Source organism: Thermobia domestica, chromosome 11 (assembly GCF_964235325.1).
Source record: "Thermobia domestica chromosome 11, izTheDome1.hap1.1, whole genome shotgun sequence".
Taxonomy (NCBI): Eukaryota; Metazoa; Arthropoda; class Insecta; order Zygentoma; family Lepismatidae; genus Thermobia; species Thermobia domestica.
This window is the reverse complement of record NC_137464.1, coordinates 30,410,996-30,430,489: the sequence shown is the minus strand read 5'-3', so window position 1 is coordinate 30,430,489 and position 19,494 is coordinate 30,410,996. Positions and strand designations below refer to the sequence as shown.

Below are 19,494 nucleotides of genomic sequence, written 5' to 3'. Positions count from 1 at the left end.
GCAGTGGGCCCTTTTTGTTGTTGTTGTGCTGTCAGTAAAGGTTAATTTTATAAACTTTCCTGCCTTGAAATTTTCCGTGAATTCCTTTATCGAGTTTAAGTGAGAACCCTGTTATGGTAAAATGAGTAACGTTCCAGTCTTTTTGGCAGACTTCAAATTCGATTCCCGGTGAGAGCTTGTTAATGTGGATTCTACGTTAAGCATAGATCCGCACATCTCGTTATAGCGTTGGTGCTAGAAAGGGGCGTCTAATTCCAAACACAAGTATTGATTCCTCAAGTCCATATAGCGCGACATGAGATCGAATTTTTGTTGTGGGACGACATGTATATCTATATAGTGACATGTGTACGTTTAATTAAGACGAGAGCCAAGCAGTTATTTGCATCCTTTGAAAAGGAAATAATTCCTGCTATCCTATCTTATCTTGTTCCTTTAATTCCTGTTTATACCGTAATTTTCCTTCTCTATTCACTCTCCAGCAAAGAAATTGTGTGTGAATTTTGCTGAAGTGGTTTCCAAACTAATTACCGCAAAGCCAGGGAAAACCATACCTGAAAAATCAGGAACCATTGTCAGAACAGTTCCATGTGAGTCGTTAGCTGAACCTCATGGAATGAATCTTGGAGTCTTGAAACACTTAAGAAAATCGTCAAGAGGTATGTGCTGGTAGATCTGGTAGATAGTATAAACGTAATATTTATTACTTGAAGAGTATATTACGTACTTTTGTATGGCATAAGTGAAATTATAAATGGTGTCATTCAAGCCATATAATGCTTGTTTTGCTACAAGTTTGGTAGACATTTAGTTACTAAGTTACAGATTTATGTAGTGGATTAATTTTATATTTTATACATGACGTGATATACTTACCATTAGACCATTTGTCTTTTGGCGTCACATGTAATCCGTTTTTAACTTACTTCAACGGATCCAATTTTCTTTTAAAGTTTGCGAGTATTGGAATTTTATCAGTCCCAACCAAGGCTTTATGTGGTAGGTATGTTGAAGTTCAATTTAGTGATTGCCACACAGATAGTAGTCTTTATCTCCAACATAAGATGTCACCATTTAAATTTAGTAGTTGTTATATAGATATTAGTTCTTATCTCCAACATAAGATGTCATATATTAAAATTAGTAGTTGTTACACAGATACTAGTTCTTATCTCGAACATAAGGTGTCATACTAAGATCTTTCGTGGCTAAGCGATTAGCGTATACGTCTTTGTTGTGGGAGACCCGGATTTGAGTACCAGCGGGAGCTCATGTAATTCGGATTCCACGTTAATCAGTAGGTCGACGTCTCATATAGCCTCGCTGCTGAACGGGACGTTAAACTCAAAATCAAATCAAACTAAATCAAGGTGACATATTTTAAATTTAGTGGGTGCCGTGGTGGCTCATTAGTAGAGCGTTCATTTCTGGTGCGTGAGGTCCTTGGTTCGATCCCACCTCTCGCCAAGTGAGCTTTGTGGTGGACAAACACCATGTGCGTGGGTTTTCTCAAGGTTCTCCCGTCTCCTCCTACTTTCTTCATTCCATCATTTCATTCATTTCTCATCATCACCGTCTCTTTTAGCCTAGCCGGCATAAGCGTGGGACGTAACACTTAAAGATTTAATTTTCATTTTAAATTTAGTGGTTGTTACACGGATACCATCTCGAACATAAGATGGCATACTACTAGTTCTAACCTTCAACAGCTCTAATGGGGTGACAAGGGGATCATCTCACGGATGAATAGAGCCCATTTTTGGCCATGATACATTCAAAATATATGATAATTCTGGAATACTTTTGGGGACTTTTTAATGAATACAGGTGTGTACTTCATAGTTGTACAATATTTATGTTAATAGTATAATTTAATTTTTCCTGTTTATAAAGTTACGTATTTTCTTGGTTATCCTCAGTTACACTTCCAGTATTCTCTGAAACTCTGGACTAATTTGTACCACGAAAATTTTTACCTATCTTGATCTCTTATCCATAGAGAAACTATAATTGAAAAAGAAAACTATTAATTTTGATATAGTAATTCCAAACATGTTTTAAAAAATGAATATTGGGTGCAACATCACCGCACGGGGGTTGGGTGGGAGTATTTTATGATATTTTTTGACATTAACACACATCAGAATAGTTAAAGTAAATGCGTGCGTGTGTGATTGATGTTAATTGATGTAAGTTAGCAGTATAACAGAGTTCGCGATATTTCATTCCGAATTTTTTAAAGCATAATGCTGTTTAGGGCAGTGTCATCATTGTACATCCACTGTATTAATTTTTTTTCGTCTTATTTGAGAATCCTACGCGTAATTCCTCATGCTCATACGTATCTGAGAATGCGTAGCTCCAGACTTCATCGCGTCTTACCATTTAACATCAGGCCATGTGGGAATTAAGTGTCATTCAGTCATATTTTTTTACGTTACTCAGAACTTGGCCCCGCGTAGCGTAGTCGCTAATGCTCTCGCCTTCGGTGCGAGTGGTCCCGGGTTCGATTCCCGGTGGAGACACTCTGTCAAAAAAGTGTAAAAAGCTCTTTTAGGCCAGCCATCCTGAATGAGATTTCCGTGAATTTTCCTCATTGATACCTGGCAGATGCCAGGATGGTACCTAACTTATAGGTCCAAGATTACTTGCTTCCTTCCCCAATCCTTTTTTCCTTCCCTTTCCCCGGATAGTGTGCTCGCCGAGGGATGTTATCCCTCATACGTGACGGGCTAAATGACCATAGATACCGAAAGTCCAGAAACCTAAATCCTAAATCCCTACATCATAACTTATTCATTCTTTTTAACGTTAAAAAATGGTGTAATGTATACCGACCGTATCTCGTGTCGCGTGAATTGTTTACTATGGGTCAGGCACAAACTCGGAAATTATTCTGATGCTTTATGAAATTCGGCATAAATTAATTCTAGTTGGCAAAGGAGACATTTTTTTTTTTTTTTTTTTTTTTTTAATGAGGGCTTGAAATTTTTTGAAGCCAATTTTAATTTAAAACAGTTTTCAGTAAGATAATGCAGTTTAGTAATTTTATTTTCTGTCATTCTTTGGTCATTTATTATAATCTTTTTCAATACGACAATTAAGTAAGCCGTATAAACAATCGCATTATTCTTTAAAACTGATTAGTATCCTAATTATTTTTTACTTATTTATTTCTCTAGATGATAGTCCCGTAGCAAATGGTGAGAAAACAGAGAAAACATCTGAGCTTAACGACACCATTCAGAAGCTAGAAAAAGTGCAAGTAAGCTCAGACGAGAGAGAGGTGGCCATAAGACTTCTCAAGACTGGTAAGTGTGATGTAGATTAAGTGAAATTTTATATATAGATCAGTTTACAGCGAAAATCAGCAACATTAAGCATCACAGATATGACCGAAAATTCGACGTATGAAGGATGTAGTGTGAATTATTGCTAGGAAAGATCTTTGCACAATGTTAAACTGCTGTGAAAAATTTGTCAGAAAGCCTTTATTACGTAGCAATATTTTTGTGGTTTGTAGTAGAATCTATTGTAAGCGGGTCCAATGTGAAGAGTGAGGGAACGCTTTGAAAAAGAGTTCTATAAAACCATATCTCAAACTTGGTTAGAACTTGTGGAACCGCGGTGGCTTAGTTCACCTCTTTTGCATGGGGTCCTTGGTTCGATCCCAGCTCTCGCCAAATGAACGTGCTGGAGAAACACCGTGTGCGTGGGGTTTTCTCGGGGTTCTCCCGTTTTCTCCCACTTTCTTCATTCTATCATTCCGTTCTTGTCTCATCTTCACCGTCTCTTTTAGCCCAGCCGGCGTAACCCTGGGACGTAAAACTTAAAGATTTCATTTCAATTTTTGAGTAAAACTCAGCCAATGAACAGATTATTTCACAGAGAACGAGCATATAGGAAGATCCTGTGGATTTTCGTATGACCAGAAATAATGTTCTGTAGTGAAGACTTCGTTACAAATACTTGGATGCCTTGCCCATCACCGAGTGATATAACAGATCTCTGCCGGGATTATAAAATTCACACTGACTATGCCGGTATGCATTCCCGGCTACATGGCTATGCCGGTAACATTTAAGGTACACCGTATTGTTAGTTTTTATATATTTGATACCGTCCACCTTGTACATTCGATGTTACATTAAGCTTATAATCAAGTGAAAAAGGTAATCAACTCACCAATTATGGGTAGGGAGACTTTCGAAATATTTGGTAATAATTATAAATCTATCCTTGTTTGCCTGAGAATCTCCCTTTTATTTACTGTCTTTCTTTCATGCCTCTTCGTGGTCATGTTGTTAACATTCGTGGTGCCGCATTCGATTCTCAGTGGGGTTACTTGCCTCGAATGCATACCCGGGTAGTGATTTGAATTCTACTTTAAACTGTAGATTGCGTCTCATACAGCTTTAGTGTTATAAAAAGGACATCAAACCCATGTCAGTCAGTTAACTTTCGTTTATTTTTTTTAATGAAAATTTTCGAGTAGCGGATCTGAGTTGGGAAAGGTAACTATACAGACCAAGACAGGACACATACAATGTGATATGGCTATGTTGATCGAAAGTGCATGAAAATTAATGAATATAAGAAAAAAAATGGGAAGCAAATACGATGAACTCTTTGTTACAGAAATCAAACTAATTCAATATTGTTAATGAAGTATGTTTTAACTACTACTGTTTGCAATGTAGTGTAATATCAGGTTATCTTAAAAAAGGTACTGAGCCCTTTGCACAGGAGATGGAGTTAGTGTGTCAAATTTCAGGGTATACGCGTCGCAGCGGGTCAGGCTTAACGTCATTTGACAGCTAACAGTTAAAGCTAGTAGATATACGAAAAAAGTGTTACAGTTCTTATAATTGAACGTAAAGCGATTATAAGCCGTGAAGATGAGTAAACTTCCTCAAAACGCCTCGTCAGTTTATAGTTTTATTTCGATAAAGACAAATGCTGTGAAGGCCTTTGAAGAAACTTCTGCTGGTTGTATAGGCAATATATGTTATCTAAAGCAACAGCCAAAAGAAGGTTCAGTCGCTTTCGTTCTAGAAATCTCGATGTCCAAGGTGCTTCTCACAGTGGACGGCAAATCGTTGCAAAATTAGATGATATTCTGGCGAAAGTCGAGCAAGACTGACATGTAAGTAGTCATGACATTACCAATAACCTAAACATCTATCACCAATGTTAGATCATTTTGAGAAAACTGGTTGCAAAAAGAAGTTTGACGTTTGGTTGCCGCGTGGTGCGACTCAAAATTATTTAGTGGCCCCACGTGGCGTAATCACTAACGCTTTCGCCTTTGGTGCGAGCGGTCCCCGGTTCGATTCCCGGTGGGGGCACTCGGCCAAAAATGTGTGTAAACGCTTTTTCAGGCCAGACATCCTGAATGACGTTTTTCTGGGTTTTCCTCATTTACTCCAGTCAAATGCTGGGATGGTATCGAACATACAGGTCCCAGGTGTACGTTCCTTTTTTCCTCAGTCCTTCCTTTCCTTTCCTTTCCTTGAATAGTGTGATCACCGAGAGACGTCATCTCTCATACGTGACGGACTAACATGGTCATAGATGCCGAAAGGTTAGAAATCGAAATCCTAATCAAAATCATTACTCGATCGAATTTTCATCCGTGAATCTACTGAAATATATGGAAATCTAGGCATTTCTGAAACAGTTGATCACGAGTGGTGTAAAGGGGTAACTTATGAGAACAATATGTGAAAAAGATGGTGGTCGAAAGGAGAAAAAGCTCCACATTCTGTGGGAAAGTCCACACTAACGCCCACGAAGGTTATGCTGTACGTAGCGTCCTTGTCAGCAGCGGGGTTATATAACATGTGGACCTACAGCTTAACATGGATTCAAACCATATGAGTTCCCGCCAGGAATCGAACCTGGGCCTCACCCCAAAAACGTGTACGCTAATCGCTTAGCGATGAGGGAGCTCTCGATGAGATTGCAAAGGCATTGTGCCTCACGATCCGCTGCCGCCGGACACAATGATAGATTGGGACCTATACTATCAACAATTAGCGCAAGTGTACCTAGCGATTCAAAAGAACTGGTCAACAGAAAGGCTGTCGTATATCACGTTGACAATACTAGACCGCTCACATCGCCAACAATCCATCAGAAATTGAGAGAAATTGGCTGGGAGCTTTTAATGCGTCCACCCTCAGACTATCATTTCTTTCAGTCTTCAGGTGTTAAGATAGTATCGAAAGAGGCCTGTGAAAACTACATGTCATTATAGTTCTATGGCGACGGGATTATGGTGTTACCGAAAAAATAGCAGAAGGCATTGAACAAAACGTTTCACATGTGGTTTAATAATGTTATTTTCAATGTTATTTACGTTTATGTTATGTTCACAATAAATTTATTCTCATTTTTGACCTTCAAAGGCTCAATACTGTCGATATAACCTGATATACTGTATGTTTGAAAAAGAACTCCCTAGTTTTAATGTGTCCTAGAATCTGTACAAAGTGACATACACTATTCTAGTTTGTGGTGTTTGATTCATCAACTCTCCAAGGTTGGCTTCCCTGCAGTTGGCAGGTCATCTTGACCTTGAGACGGCACCAGTGCTGTTTTTTTTTTTTTTTTTTTTTGTTTTTTTTTTCTGTTTCCTCAGTTTAGTCCAGGCAGGCGTGCAGTGCAGAGTAACTCAGCAACAATATGTACTTCACAACAGAAAGCACAGTGTTATTTGGCTTGTGAAAACTGAGTCAGTTTTAAGAGTGCAACGTAATCATTTACGGGAAAGAATCGTCGCGGCGATTGGGATAGTTACACCTGAAATGGTGAATACGTGGCGAGAAGTGGAATATCATCTCGACGTGTGCAGGATGATAAATGGATCCCACGTTGAAGTCTACCAACATTAAACAAAACTTGAAGGAATTCTCTTTATGATATGTACTCATTGATGTAAGTTTTCATTCATTTCCCAATTAAATTTATACTTAAAACTAGGGAGTTCTTTTTCAAACACCCTGTATATTTTTTTAAAATTTAAGATAAGGAGTTATATAGATAAATTTATATATGTATCCTGTTTCTTTTCCAGTTTGTAGGTGGATCACAGGGAGCATAGCACGAGCACACTATGCTACTGTTCCGGAATTCTACGATTTTTTCCCTCTTGTTTGTATGATGGAGAGCTATGAAGCAGATGAAGAACTTAGTAAAAATTGTAGCATTTTGTTGGCTTGCATGGGTCAAGCTTTTACGTTACCAAAGCATATTCCCGTAGTTTTATCATCTGTTAGTACGGTAAGTATCTGTTTTCTTCCTTTATTTTTACGATATGAAATATCATCACAGTCGATACAAAATACAAAATTTACTCAAATGTAAGTGACCCCTAAAAGTCGGCATTCGGTTTTTAAGCCGACACAACATTTACGGCGATCTAAAAAATCACTACAGAAACTTCACGCTCATGTTTGGGTAACGGCTCTGTTTGCCTTTAAAACTTCTGCTTCTTAGAATTATATATTTCCAGTGCCTGTATCCTTTCTGAAAAATATGCTTGAACTTTTTTACATGCTTTGCTATAGTTATTGTGAAAATAAAATACTAAGCTAAAATTCATGAACAACTAAACATTCGTAAGAGAGAAAAAAAAAAAAAAAAAAAAAAAAAAAAAAAAAAAAAAGTAAAACACATTTACCTGTATTTCTACAATTTGTCCAAAAATGTATTATGTGACTATAAGCGTCTGTCACGAATATTAGCTTTATAGGTGGGCGTGTATATTCGAGTGAATACGGTATTTAATTTGTCCTGTTGTTATTTGATTACATTTTAACGCTAACATGGGATTCAGGTGACATGTGCTGTTGTAGCGGATTCTATCCGGGACTTAGCACACAAACATGTGTGCATTTTTCAACATCGATATTACCATCTAATAAAATATTATAATTTCCCCGAAACACATTGCATATTAGAATTTGCATTTGTACAGTCGTAAGCAAATGTGCATACTTCTTCAACACATGTTCTTTTGATCATAACTTAGGAACGAATTACAAATTGGATAACTTAAGTTAAATTTTGTGTAGTGTAGTTAAACCATTCTCTGTACGGCAACTAAGACTGCACTCAAATTAGTCTCGTAACTACCAAAAGAACGTTTAAATAGAAAGAGAGAGAGAGAGGGGGGGGGGGAGTCCACTCTGCTGGGGACTTAAGATTCAATGAAGTGAGTTAAATTTGTTTGAAGTATTCCACTGTTAGTTAAAAAAATATATATTTATAGCATTAATTGTTTGCAAGTATATACAGGTCTTTGAGCCATTTCGTGCTAATTTTTAGTTTTATTTACTTCAGGTTGCTAGTAGCAGCTCCTGGTGGGCGAGATCTGCATGTCTAGGTTTCCTTCAAGTTTTTGTTTTCCACAATATGGCCATTATTCTGAGTGAAGACGAGTGGGTAAGGCAGGTAAGTGAATCTTACTACTCAGGCATTACTTGTATCAGTACTCTGAACTTCATGGATCAGTTCAGAGCTTATACTGGATTCTAGTATTATTTAGATGTGAATATTAGTATTCAGCTTGTAATAAATCGTTTAATAATATTGAATATGGTGCATCTGTTATTTCTCCACAAAACGTCTAGTTTTATTGCAGTATTTTAGGGTTTCGGTTAGCCAATTTCAACTCTGTGCTCTGTAACTTTGTAGTTAGATTCTTCCGTTCTCCGTCAGTCATTTCCAACTGTACTCTGCAGCGTCATATTTGGACTTCCCTGTTCTGTCAGTTAATCGTTTCCAAATCTGTTCTTTGTGATGTCATAGATTCCCTGTTCTCAGTCAGTTATTTCCAACTATGCTCTATGACATCAGAGTTAGATTTTACCAGTTCTGCCAGTTAGTCGTTTCCACATCTGTTTTCCGTGAAACCATAGTTAGAATCTCTCGTTCTCATTATACGAAACAAAAAGGCATAAGAAACATACGAAAAATCTGTCGTTGATAAAGGCAGTGGTGACGGGCAAAGAGACTCAGTGGCATAGTCAGTAAATTTGAGGTACACCAGTTGTGGATACGTAACCACTCGTACATTCCAAGCATTTTTTCATATCTTTCTTTCACCGTGAGCTTTTCCCTCCTTTGCTCCATCAGTTTATATCTGTCGCTTCTCCGAGCGTGATCTGACGTCATATATATCTACTAGTTGGAGATGACTAGTTTAGGTTAAAGATTTCCATTAATGTCAGTACCTCTCTTCATTTTCTTGTGTTTCCTTTCTTTTTTGCTTTTAAAGCCGTAATCACTATTTACAATTTATTTTCTATTTATTTGTGTAGTTTCAGATACGGTAAGTTGGACATTTTACACTGAAATATGTAACAGGTGAAGGGGAAAAAAGGAATAAAAATTTTAAAAGTTTAAAAATAAAATTTAAAACAGAATACCAACCAAAACACATGAATAAAAATTTACACGTTACTGCATTTAAAACGTAATTTTGCAAAATGTGGATCGGGAAATTCTGTCGGAAGTAAATGTATTTATGGTAGGTGAAAGTCTGTTGGATTCAGTAGGAAGCCTGCTCTTGAGTAACGTTTGGATTATTGCAGTAGGTTTCGGAATGTTTAATAGACCTATATTACGTCAAGTGCGAATGGGTACTTGCAATTTAAATGTAGGAATGAGAGAGTGACAGTTTGGTCATTTACCTTTCATTGTACTTCATTATATTTTCTTTTGCTTTGTTCTTGCAGGGAAGAACCACAATACTTATTATTTATAACAGGGATGGGTACTTGAGTATTATACAAGATAACTAAAAAGTTTTTACCGTTTTTGACGTTGTATTTGCTGGAACGCTCAGAAAGAGGATTCAAAGTGATTTACACTTCGGATAAGTTATGATGGTTTGCGTTTTGACCTGATCAATACAGGCACGTTGCACACACGCTGTAATCACAGTTCGTACCGTTCTCGGTTCGCATTTGTTTGCTGTATGGCTTGAAGATGGACCTGTTAGCAGTCACACCAAGTCGTTGAATGCGTCAGATATTTGGGGAGGATCCGAGAACAAACGTACCGCCAGACATTGGCTCCAGAAGTTCACGTCGGGAAATTTGAGCCTTTGTGATGAACCCCGCAGCGGGTGATAGGTGTTGGATGACGAGATTCTGAAGGCAGGCGTAGAGGAGGACAGTCAAATATGTGGTAAACTTGCCGAACGCTTTCAAGTTTCCGAGGAAACAGACACCACAAAAGAATGATGTATAAGTTGAGGAAGTGCTTACTGCACACATTGTGTGCACCCAACAAGGAAGAGCGAGTAACAGCTTGTTTGTCGTTGCTGTTTGGGCACCGCAATGCACCCATATTTGGTTGAGTGCTCGCGACTGATGAAAAATTGACACTCAATGTACCAGACATTGGTTATCACCACGTGACCCTTTGCCTCACATCTCAAGACATACTGTGAAACCACGCATGTTTATGCTCTGTATTTGATGGACGAATCGCCAAGTGTTGCAGTATGAGCTCCTATTACCAGACTACTCCATTACTGCGGATCTGTACTTGCAGCAGTTGCAACGGGCGCAACACACGTTTAGCTTTCCCATTAAATGTTCCATGCTGGGAAATTAAACGTTAGGGTTTATTTATTTATTTATTTATTTATTTATTTATTTATTTATTCATAACGTTCTGTGTAATATACTGTTCCTCACAAATTATTGAAAGATTTCAACTTTTAAAATGCACCAGGTAGATTTTTACTTTATTTATTTAATTTTTTGTACAATTATTTGAAATCATACACACACGTAATGTAACAGCTAACTTTGAGTCGTAAGAACGTTATTTATTTATATATTTGTGTATAATTATAGGTGACAGATATTGTTCTGAAGTTGTTGGAAGATGACCGACTAGAGGTTCGTGAAAAGGCTGCTGAAGTATTAGGAGGACTATTGCATTGTGATTTTATTTCGACGACAGAGGAGCTACTGGTTAGTACAGATTTAGTACTTGTTTGTGTTTGAAGTAGGAAGTACAGTACATATTTCCATTCACTTTCCCATATGGTAATAGTCTTAACACCTTCACTATAATATATACCATTAGTGATATATCACAGGAACTAGTATGCGCTCTATCTATTTATCCGTGTTTCAGAATCCTCCCGTAATAGCGCAATGAATTGTAATGGAAGTTAGGTACTGGTAAACACTTACAAGTACTAACCGAGTATTCTCTTCACCGGTACCGGAGGATTGTAAAACATGGATATTTAGAGCACATACTAATGCCTGTGTAATTCCTCGACCCGTTTGCGATATGCACCATAGTTTTCAAGCTAGGGCGTTTTAATTATTTATTTATTTATTTTCGGCGGTTCATAATTCTGAAGGAAGGAGTTCTCTCGACCTATGTTTATTAGATTTTTTTCTTTCATTTGATATAAAGAGTCACTTCCAGGAATTTGGTCTGCTGCCTATATACCGGATGATCCATTTATAATGATAGTAGTAAATGTCTCAGGAATCGTAAAGGGCAGAGAAACGAAATTTTGCACCAAGAAAGTATAGGGAGGGGGACAACGTCGTAGGTATTTTGTAACATCGCCGGATGAACAGTGTTGCCAATCCAGCCATTTTTTTAATGACACTACGCCAGGTTATCACATTTTTCAAATCAACATGTCAAACAAAACTTAAAATACCTCATTTATAATTAAGTGTTGCAAACTAAGGATGCTACAGTATTACAAACATCCAAAGTTTGGAAACCTCTATCACACACACAACACAACAGACTGGATAATGCACATCGAAAGTACCTTAGCGTTGCATATCATGGTTATGTATGGCTTGTTTTGAATGAATAAGAACGAAGTTACAAGAGCTTATAGATTTGAATTTTCTTGAAAGACTTTACTTCGAAAAAATGCTAAATAAGTATCATATCTAGTTACTTGTATGGTTTGCAATGAACGTACAAATTATTTTGCCGTTTACAGCACTTCGATATCTGAAACCGTTCCGGAGATATGATAAATATTGATAAAGTTTGCAACACTGCTCAAATCATGTAATTGCTAGAACTTGCTGTAATTACATGTACTGTTACAGACAAACTTAGAGATCTCTTGCCCCAACCACTACCCATTTTCTCCCACCCAAACCTCGGCTGATCTTAGGCAGCACGTGCACTGTCATTCTCTTCACTGTTGCGTGTACTTACGTAACACTTGTATAGACCCTATCGAAATTCAGCGTTTTTTTAAAAAAGAAATGAATGGAAGATAAAAGAAAGGGACAACAGAGGGATGTGGCAATGTTGACTTTTAGGTAACGGGGGTCATAAATCTCTAACAAATGTCACCAAGAACAGGAGGGAGAGGTTTTGAGGACTTTCCAGATTCCAAGAAAAAAAATCTTTATCTATGTCTGCTAGTATATTGCTGTAATACTATAAAAGAGAAAGAAAACAACAGTCATTTTAAATATTTTCCAGAAATATATATAAAGCATGATACGTGTGTGTTGCACTTTAATTTCCCATTTTATCACAAGCCCTTTTTCATTCTAAATAAAATTAAAAAAAAATAAAAAAAAACTATAATTAAATTGCCATAATTATTTGAAAAGGTTCAGGTGAAGATAATATTCGATAATTGATGATTGTTCAACAAACCCTAAAACAATAGAGTTTCTTATTTTCTGAATATATTTATAACTCTATGTTTATGTAACTGTCTATATCTTTGTCCTTTTAATTATTTTTCTTCTCGTAATAATAGGAACGATTTAAAGCAAAATCAAAAACGAAGTTGAGGAAGAAGTATCAGTCAGCAGATCCTGTAAGCATTGAAGCTATGATTGTGAGACATTCGGGAGTATTAGGACTTTGTGCTTTTATTAACGCCTATCCGTATGATGTGCCAGAATTCTTACCGGACGTTTTCTTAGTGCTTGGGGATCATCTTAGCGACCCACAACCAATTCCAGTAAGTATTCGTTTTTGACCGATGTCTTTTTGCATGCATTTCTGGAAATTGTTAACAAGTACCTTGAACTTCCTCCTAATATTTTCTATGTAATACTCTTGTACGTCCATGCATGTGACAACTTTAGATGTGTCAAATGTGGAAATCCTGTTTCGTACGAAGTAACAGAAGGTGAACAATTATGGAATGTAATATATTGTAATTAATCACTTTGTATATTAATGTCTTGAAGATTGACAATTGTTCGTAGTACTATTTTGATTTTTAAGATGAGTGTAAGTAGTCTTCAATCGTTGATGGATGGAGCACTTTTATTCTGTCTTCCCACTATATGTACAGTGTTAACATAAATGATTCATTCGTTTTAAAAAGGCTATATTTTCAAAAGTATTACTCGAGACTTCCATGGGAAACACTTTGCGGTGGCTGAACTAGTAAACTTGGACAGTGAACCTATCCAAGGTTAGGTCGAGACATCTCTCGCAAGAAAGAAAAAATGCTGTCAAGAATTGTGTGCAAACATGTTAACACTGCATCAGAAACGAACCAGACTCGTTTGAATTTGTAATTACCTTCTACGAAACGTAATTCGTTGTGCTACAGAATATGGTCAGTTTTGAGTGATGGTTTACACGAAACGACATCCCAGTATTACAGCATGAAAGCACTTACTGCTTGCAGAGCAGCGCGTTAAGCTTGTTTACCGTGAAGATTGTTCATACGTGCTACTTTGGTGACTGCTGCAAGAAGTTGAGAAATACATAACGTCCTGTGGCGACGATTTTGAGAATTAGTTGATACTAAGTGTTCACACGATCTCAGTAAAACAAGAAATTGACAGAATATGGGTACCTGTCTTTGTGATGTAATGGGTAAGACCACATGTATATTTAGGACACATCTGCGAAACTACAGAACGTACGGTATCAGAAGTTCGAAACTTGCTGGTGTGTGCTTTTTTAAACATGAATCCGAGTGAAATAATATCACAGCATCATGGGGAGCAGCGATCTGTAGTTTAATCCTTGCAATTTAAGATAAGTACAGGTGATCCCGAGAGATTTAAATCTGAAGATGATTTGAATGATTGTATAAAACATACACATAAATAATACGTAATAAATAATATTTAATAAATAATTTATAAGAAACTAGCAGAAAGCCCGTTCTTCGCACCGGGAGAATACGTTTCATTTTGCGGCATCGGAAGTGTCACTGTTTGTCTCAGCGACCCCGAAAACTATGGATTCGACGCTAATATCGGCCATTTTCGATCATTCTTATATATTTCACCTCTCCTCCTCCCCGGGCCGCGGTGGTTCAGTGGTAGAGCGTTCACTTCTGCTGCTTGGGGTCTAGTTCGATCCCAGCTCGCACCAAGTGAGTTTTGTGGTGGACAAACAACGCGTGTGTGGGTTTTCTCGGTGTTCTCCCATTTCCTCCCACTGTTCATTTCACTATTTCCTTCATTTCTCATCGTCACCGTCTTCTTTAGCCTAGCCGGCATAATCGTGAGACGTAAAACTCAATTATTTCATTTCATTTCCCTCCTCTTCCCCAAAGTTGCGGGGCTGAATTTGGATTTAAACGGCATGGGAAATCTCACTGTTCGTATCAGCGATCCCAAAAACTATGAATTCAACACTAAAATTGGTCATTTTCGAACATTTACATAATAATCAAGTGAAATAATAAAAAGCCATCCCAGGCCCGTACCTCATCTATGTTGAAAATCTGATCGAGTTCGGTCGGGTGGTTTAAGAGTATGAAGTCATATATATAGATTAGATACAGATGCTAAGAGTGTAAGTGTACAAATTGTATCAAGAGCATATAAAGATACTCAGTTAATTAGAAGATAATTTAAACAGAATTATGGGGAAAATCGCGGATGTCTAAAAATAGGCACTGATCAGCTCTTGAGCCGATTATAACCCTTCAACGGATGTAACGAAAGGGGGTTTAATTCCTTGGTTTGTTAACTTCTTTTAAAAACAGTTGAACATGTATTTCTAAGACTTGTAATAACCTTGTTAATAGTTTGGATTAAAATAACAATATTTATTTTCTTGCAGTCAACCATAAGGAAGACATTATGTGACTTTAAACGAACTCATCACAATAATTGGCAGGACCACAAAATGAAGTTTTCAGAGGATCAGCTAGCTGTTCTAACAGATCTTCTAGTTCCTCCGACGTATTATGCATGATGATCATAAAGGAATTTATGAGAACTGCCTTGAATTTTCAAGGGTAATTTTTATTGTTAATAATTGGTGCTAAGTGCCAGTGTAAATAGTATAACAAACCGTTATAGACAGATATAAAATAAAATGGTTAAGGATTTTTTTTTCATTTTTCATTATTTAAACGGTCACATAAGAACATAGTAGAAGCGTAGTCAAATTTTTCAGGGAATTTCACATTTTTTCCATGGGATGTGCTTTTCTTATTCTGGATCCATTATACCGATAGCAATATATAGAAGCCTTTAATGCCTTTTTCTTCTTAATCAATTCCAAGAGGTTTAGCGTATATATTGCAAAATGTGGCTAAAATAAGCAAATATTGGACTGTCTATGCATTGCGCATAATCACATATAAGTTGTGCTGCCAGGAATTTGACAATAACTCCATATGCAATTTTGTCCAACTAAATCTTCCATTTTCTCACATTTGCTTCACGTCCCTGATTGACAGAAGATAAATCCAGCTATTTAGGGACTGACTAATAGTTAACTGCAGACATACTGTAAGAAAAGTCTAGTTACTTTCTTAAATTAAGAACATAAGATAATTAATTGTGTTAACAACGGTATAATCACTTACTTTAAGCTGAAAACTACATAACTACATATCTTGTCCTATGTTGTAAAGCACTGATTTACTTTGTTCGTTCAGTTATACCGTGTTTACTCGCATAATAGTCGCACTTTTGTAGTTTTTAAATGCGAAAACACAACTGCAACTATTACGCGAGGAATGCTGCCATTCAGTTATCGCTATGATCAAAACAATTTCGAATTTTGATACATACAGCATTGTGTCAACATAAAATAGAGGGTGGACGTAGGTTGCTTGATCTCGGTTGACAGATGTGTCTCGATGTTACGTGTCAGTAAATACGAAAAGTTTATTTTGTTTGGATTCGCGCAAGATAAACAATTTCGAAGGAAATCTCTCGTTCACAAAGACGAAAATCCCGTAGACTGCGACTTTTATGCGGGGAAATTTTTTGGCGAATGTTTGTACTTGAAACTTAAGGTGCGACTTGCCAGGTAAACTTTAAGGTAAACTTGCGCCTTCGCGAGTAAACACGGCATGTAAAAAGTATAGAGGTGGTATTATTTAATAAAATTGGTAATTACAATCGATATTCAATTGTAGATGTGAAAGGGTTGCCAGTATATGACTAGAAAGTTTTATGTAATTTATTCAGAGAAAGGAACGAATACTTGACTTCATTGTTCATCTTCTAATTATACAGTACCTTACTTCTGAATTTGATCTTAGCTGCGCGATAATAATATTTGCATCGATTTGGTATTGTGAAATACGATTTTACATAAATCAACAAATCAGCCTTGTTACAGGTTTGTGATTTTCCCTTCTTTTTATAAAAATCTCTGCTCTTGAATAACTTTTTTTGCCTTTGTATTAAAGCATATGTTCGTAAATAGTATTATATTACTATATATAACAATGAACATATCAAAAGTAGTAACAATAAATGTAGTAAGTAACGTTATCGAAAGTAAGGGACGTGTGCTTATTTTCCTTGGCAAAATTTTTTGGAATCGTAATGTCAGTTTAAACTTGCGCCTTCGCACCTTCACCACCTGCAACAAGAAAATAAAAAGCAGTTTCAGAATGTGTTTTGTATAGTTGAATTTATTTTTGCGCAATTTATATTAAATTTCGAAACAACATTTCATATAAAAGTACAGGTACGGTTGTATGGAAAAACTGCGTACTACGTGCTATTGTAGTAATATTTTTTAATGGACTGATTTATATATATATATTGAAACGCAAATGGTTCTGTATGCATTTTTATCGCTCATTCGCAAAAAAAATCAAGATTTTTTTTTTTGCCAAGTTCAAAATGATGTAATTTTTACCTAATTTTTGAGTGTCTTGTTATGTTTATATTCTTATGTAGAATTAAATTTATTTTCTTTCTTTCAAACCTTTATTGTGTCTTTAAATTACTATTTTTTTCCGTTCTGTCTTTTAACCTACGCGCGACTGTAAAATAGGCAAAAGAGGTTTGAATAGTTTATAGAACACGATTATTCGTGGTCGTCTCAGAAATGTTGAACGGGATTGTCATTAAACTTTAGATCTGAGGTATTAAAATTTAAATGGGTATGAAAGTTTAATTTGAGAGCTAATAGTACAAGTTTTGGTGACATTAGTAAATAATAATCGAATTAAGTAAGTCTACATAAAGGTATGCATATAGGATTCTTTTAAAGGTAAACTTAAATTGGAACTTGTTGAATTTTGACAGTACAAGTATTTATTAATATATTTTTCTTCAACAAATTCAGTTAATGGGCATAGTCTAGACTGCGAAGGCTGCGCTAGAAGAATTAGCTCTGGCAGCCCTTGAGGTTTCTGTTTCGGATTAGTAGTCTTGTACGTAGACAAATATCTGGTAACATTTTTTGATCGCTTATAGGGCATATATTTCGATACTCTTCATATATATTAAATTACGAAGTTAGTTTATATCAATCAATTTACTGTTATTGGAAGCATCGTTCATTTACCGTGTTGACTGGCGTAATAGTCGCACATTTTGTACCAATTTTTAAAGACGAAAATCCAACTGCGACTATTACGCGAGGAAAGCTACCATTCAATTATCACTACGGCCAAAACAATTTCGAATTTTGATACATACAGCATTGTGTCAACATAAAAAATAAAATGTAGCCTATATATAATAAAATATTAAAACTTGTGAAAATTAAACTCGTAACTTACAGATTCGTGGGAGGGTGGAAGTAGGTTGCCTAATCTCTGTTGGCAGATGGAAAACGGTGTTACGTGTCAGTAGACACGAAAAGTTCTTTTGTTGGGCTCGCGCAAGATAAACAATTTCGAAGAAAGTCTCGTTCACAGACAAAAATCCCGTAGACTACGACTTTTATGTGGTGATTTTTTTGAATGGTTTTACTTTAAATTTAAGGTGCGACTATTACGCGAGTAAACACGGTACTTGTATCATTGCGCTTGTTACAAATAAAACTTCCAGCAGTATATCAAAAGATATAATCATCTCATCATTTTCCATTTTTAAAGTGATTTTTGTTGGAATTCTGATTGTATATTTAAGTATCGTAAGAATTGTATGCGTAGTGCAGTTACACTTTGGCATTAATAAAAAAATATTTATTTGCATACATTATCACAATCATCGTAATATTTACGGTGATTTTTTTCAACTTAGTAAATATTAAGGAAGGAGTAAACAAAATGATACCAACAGAAAAGGTTTCTAGTCCCAAAAATGAAAAGATGACTTGAAGTATAGTATAGGCTGTTTTGGGTATAGGGAGTGAGGGATCCGAACCACATGAGCTATCGGAAATCGAACCCTATACCAACAGTATAGCTATGAAGAAATTCTACAATAACGATAACAAGTGTGTTAAGCTTTCATTGTTATTTGGGACTACGTTGTAAGGAAACTTTTTCAGAGTCTAAACAGGGTTTTCTAAAAATGCATTAGTATCTCAATTTTATATTATGATACAGAACGCTTGTGAAAAGAAATTATAAAGTTTCGGAAATAGTAATTAGTTAAATGATTATACAATATAAGAGGTATTTTAAATGTAAATAAAAAATATTTTTCCTCATGTTATTTCTTCCGTCACTGTGCAGTATTTATCAATAATAAATTGAATGCTTAGAACCAAGTATACATTTTTTTAAAGCTTGTTACTGCTTTTCGATGTGTAATCTTAATACGTTTACATCCTTTTAACTGTAGTGAAAATAAGAAAACTTGATATCAGTTATTATCATCTTTTTTTTTCTGGTTGTGTTTATAAAAAAAAAGTTATTATGTCTCATGTCTGGTAAGTGGAGAATGTTACTGACATGAAATTGTGACTCTTTTTGAGCGTGTGTGTGCGAAATATAGAAAAATGGTTGATTTGTTAGTGTATGATAAGCTTTGAAGTATTGTGTGTCACTGGGCATTACGTATATAGAGGAAAACAAACGTACTTCTTCATTGATTGTATTGTCAATCTCGTTTTATTCATTTATGTAAAGTTATGCGTAATTTTATTAATTATGTTATTTTTCATTCATTGTTGATTGTTCCTTAAGAATCATAAAGTTCTCATTGAAGCTTAAAAACTCACTTTTAATATTCAGTAGCTCAGTAAAATCCATTTTTTTTAAATATATAAAATACCAAACATATTGCTATTTCGAAAACATAAAAGTATGTAGTGATGCCAGTCGCGTGGCTTAGGTAG

The 19,494-nt window shown here is 36.0% G+C and overlaps 1 protein-coding gene across 4 annotated transcripts in view; it reads left to right on the top strand.

The window, feature by feature from the left end:
- The window catches only part of LOC145663994 (proteasome activator complex subunit 4-like), a 118,755-nt gene extending 99,383 nt beyond the window's left edge, over positions 1-19,372 (top strand). For 3 of the 4 annotated variants that reach the window (XM_081730275.1, XM_081730274.1, XM_081730273.1), the window contains exons 29-35: positions 483-659; positions 3,183-3,311; positions 7,079-7,284; positions 8,347-8,457; positions 10,875-10,994; positions 12,788-12,994; positions 15,070-19,372. In XM_081730275.1, the coding sequence (XP_081586401.1) occupies positions 483-659; positions 3,183-3,311; positions 7,079-7,284; positions 8,347-8,457; positions 10,875-10,994; positions 12,788-12,994; positions 15,070-15,204 (1,085 nt within the window). In that variant the 3' untranslated portion in view covers positions 15,205-19,372. The remainder of the gene's footprint in view (positions 1-482; positions 660-3,182; positions 3,312-7,078; positions 7,285-8,346; positions 8,458-10,874; positions 10,995-12,787; positions 12,995-15,069) is intronic. The other variant, XM_081730276.1, reaches the window with a different exon arrangement.
- Positions 19,373-19,494: the final 122 nt, after the last annotated feature.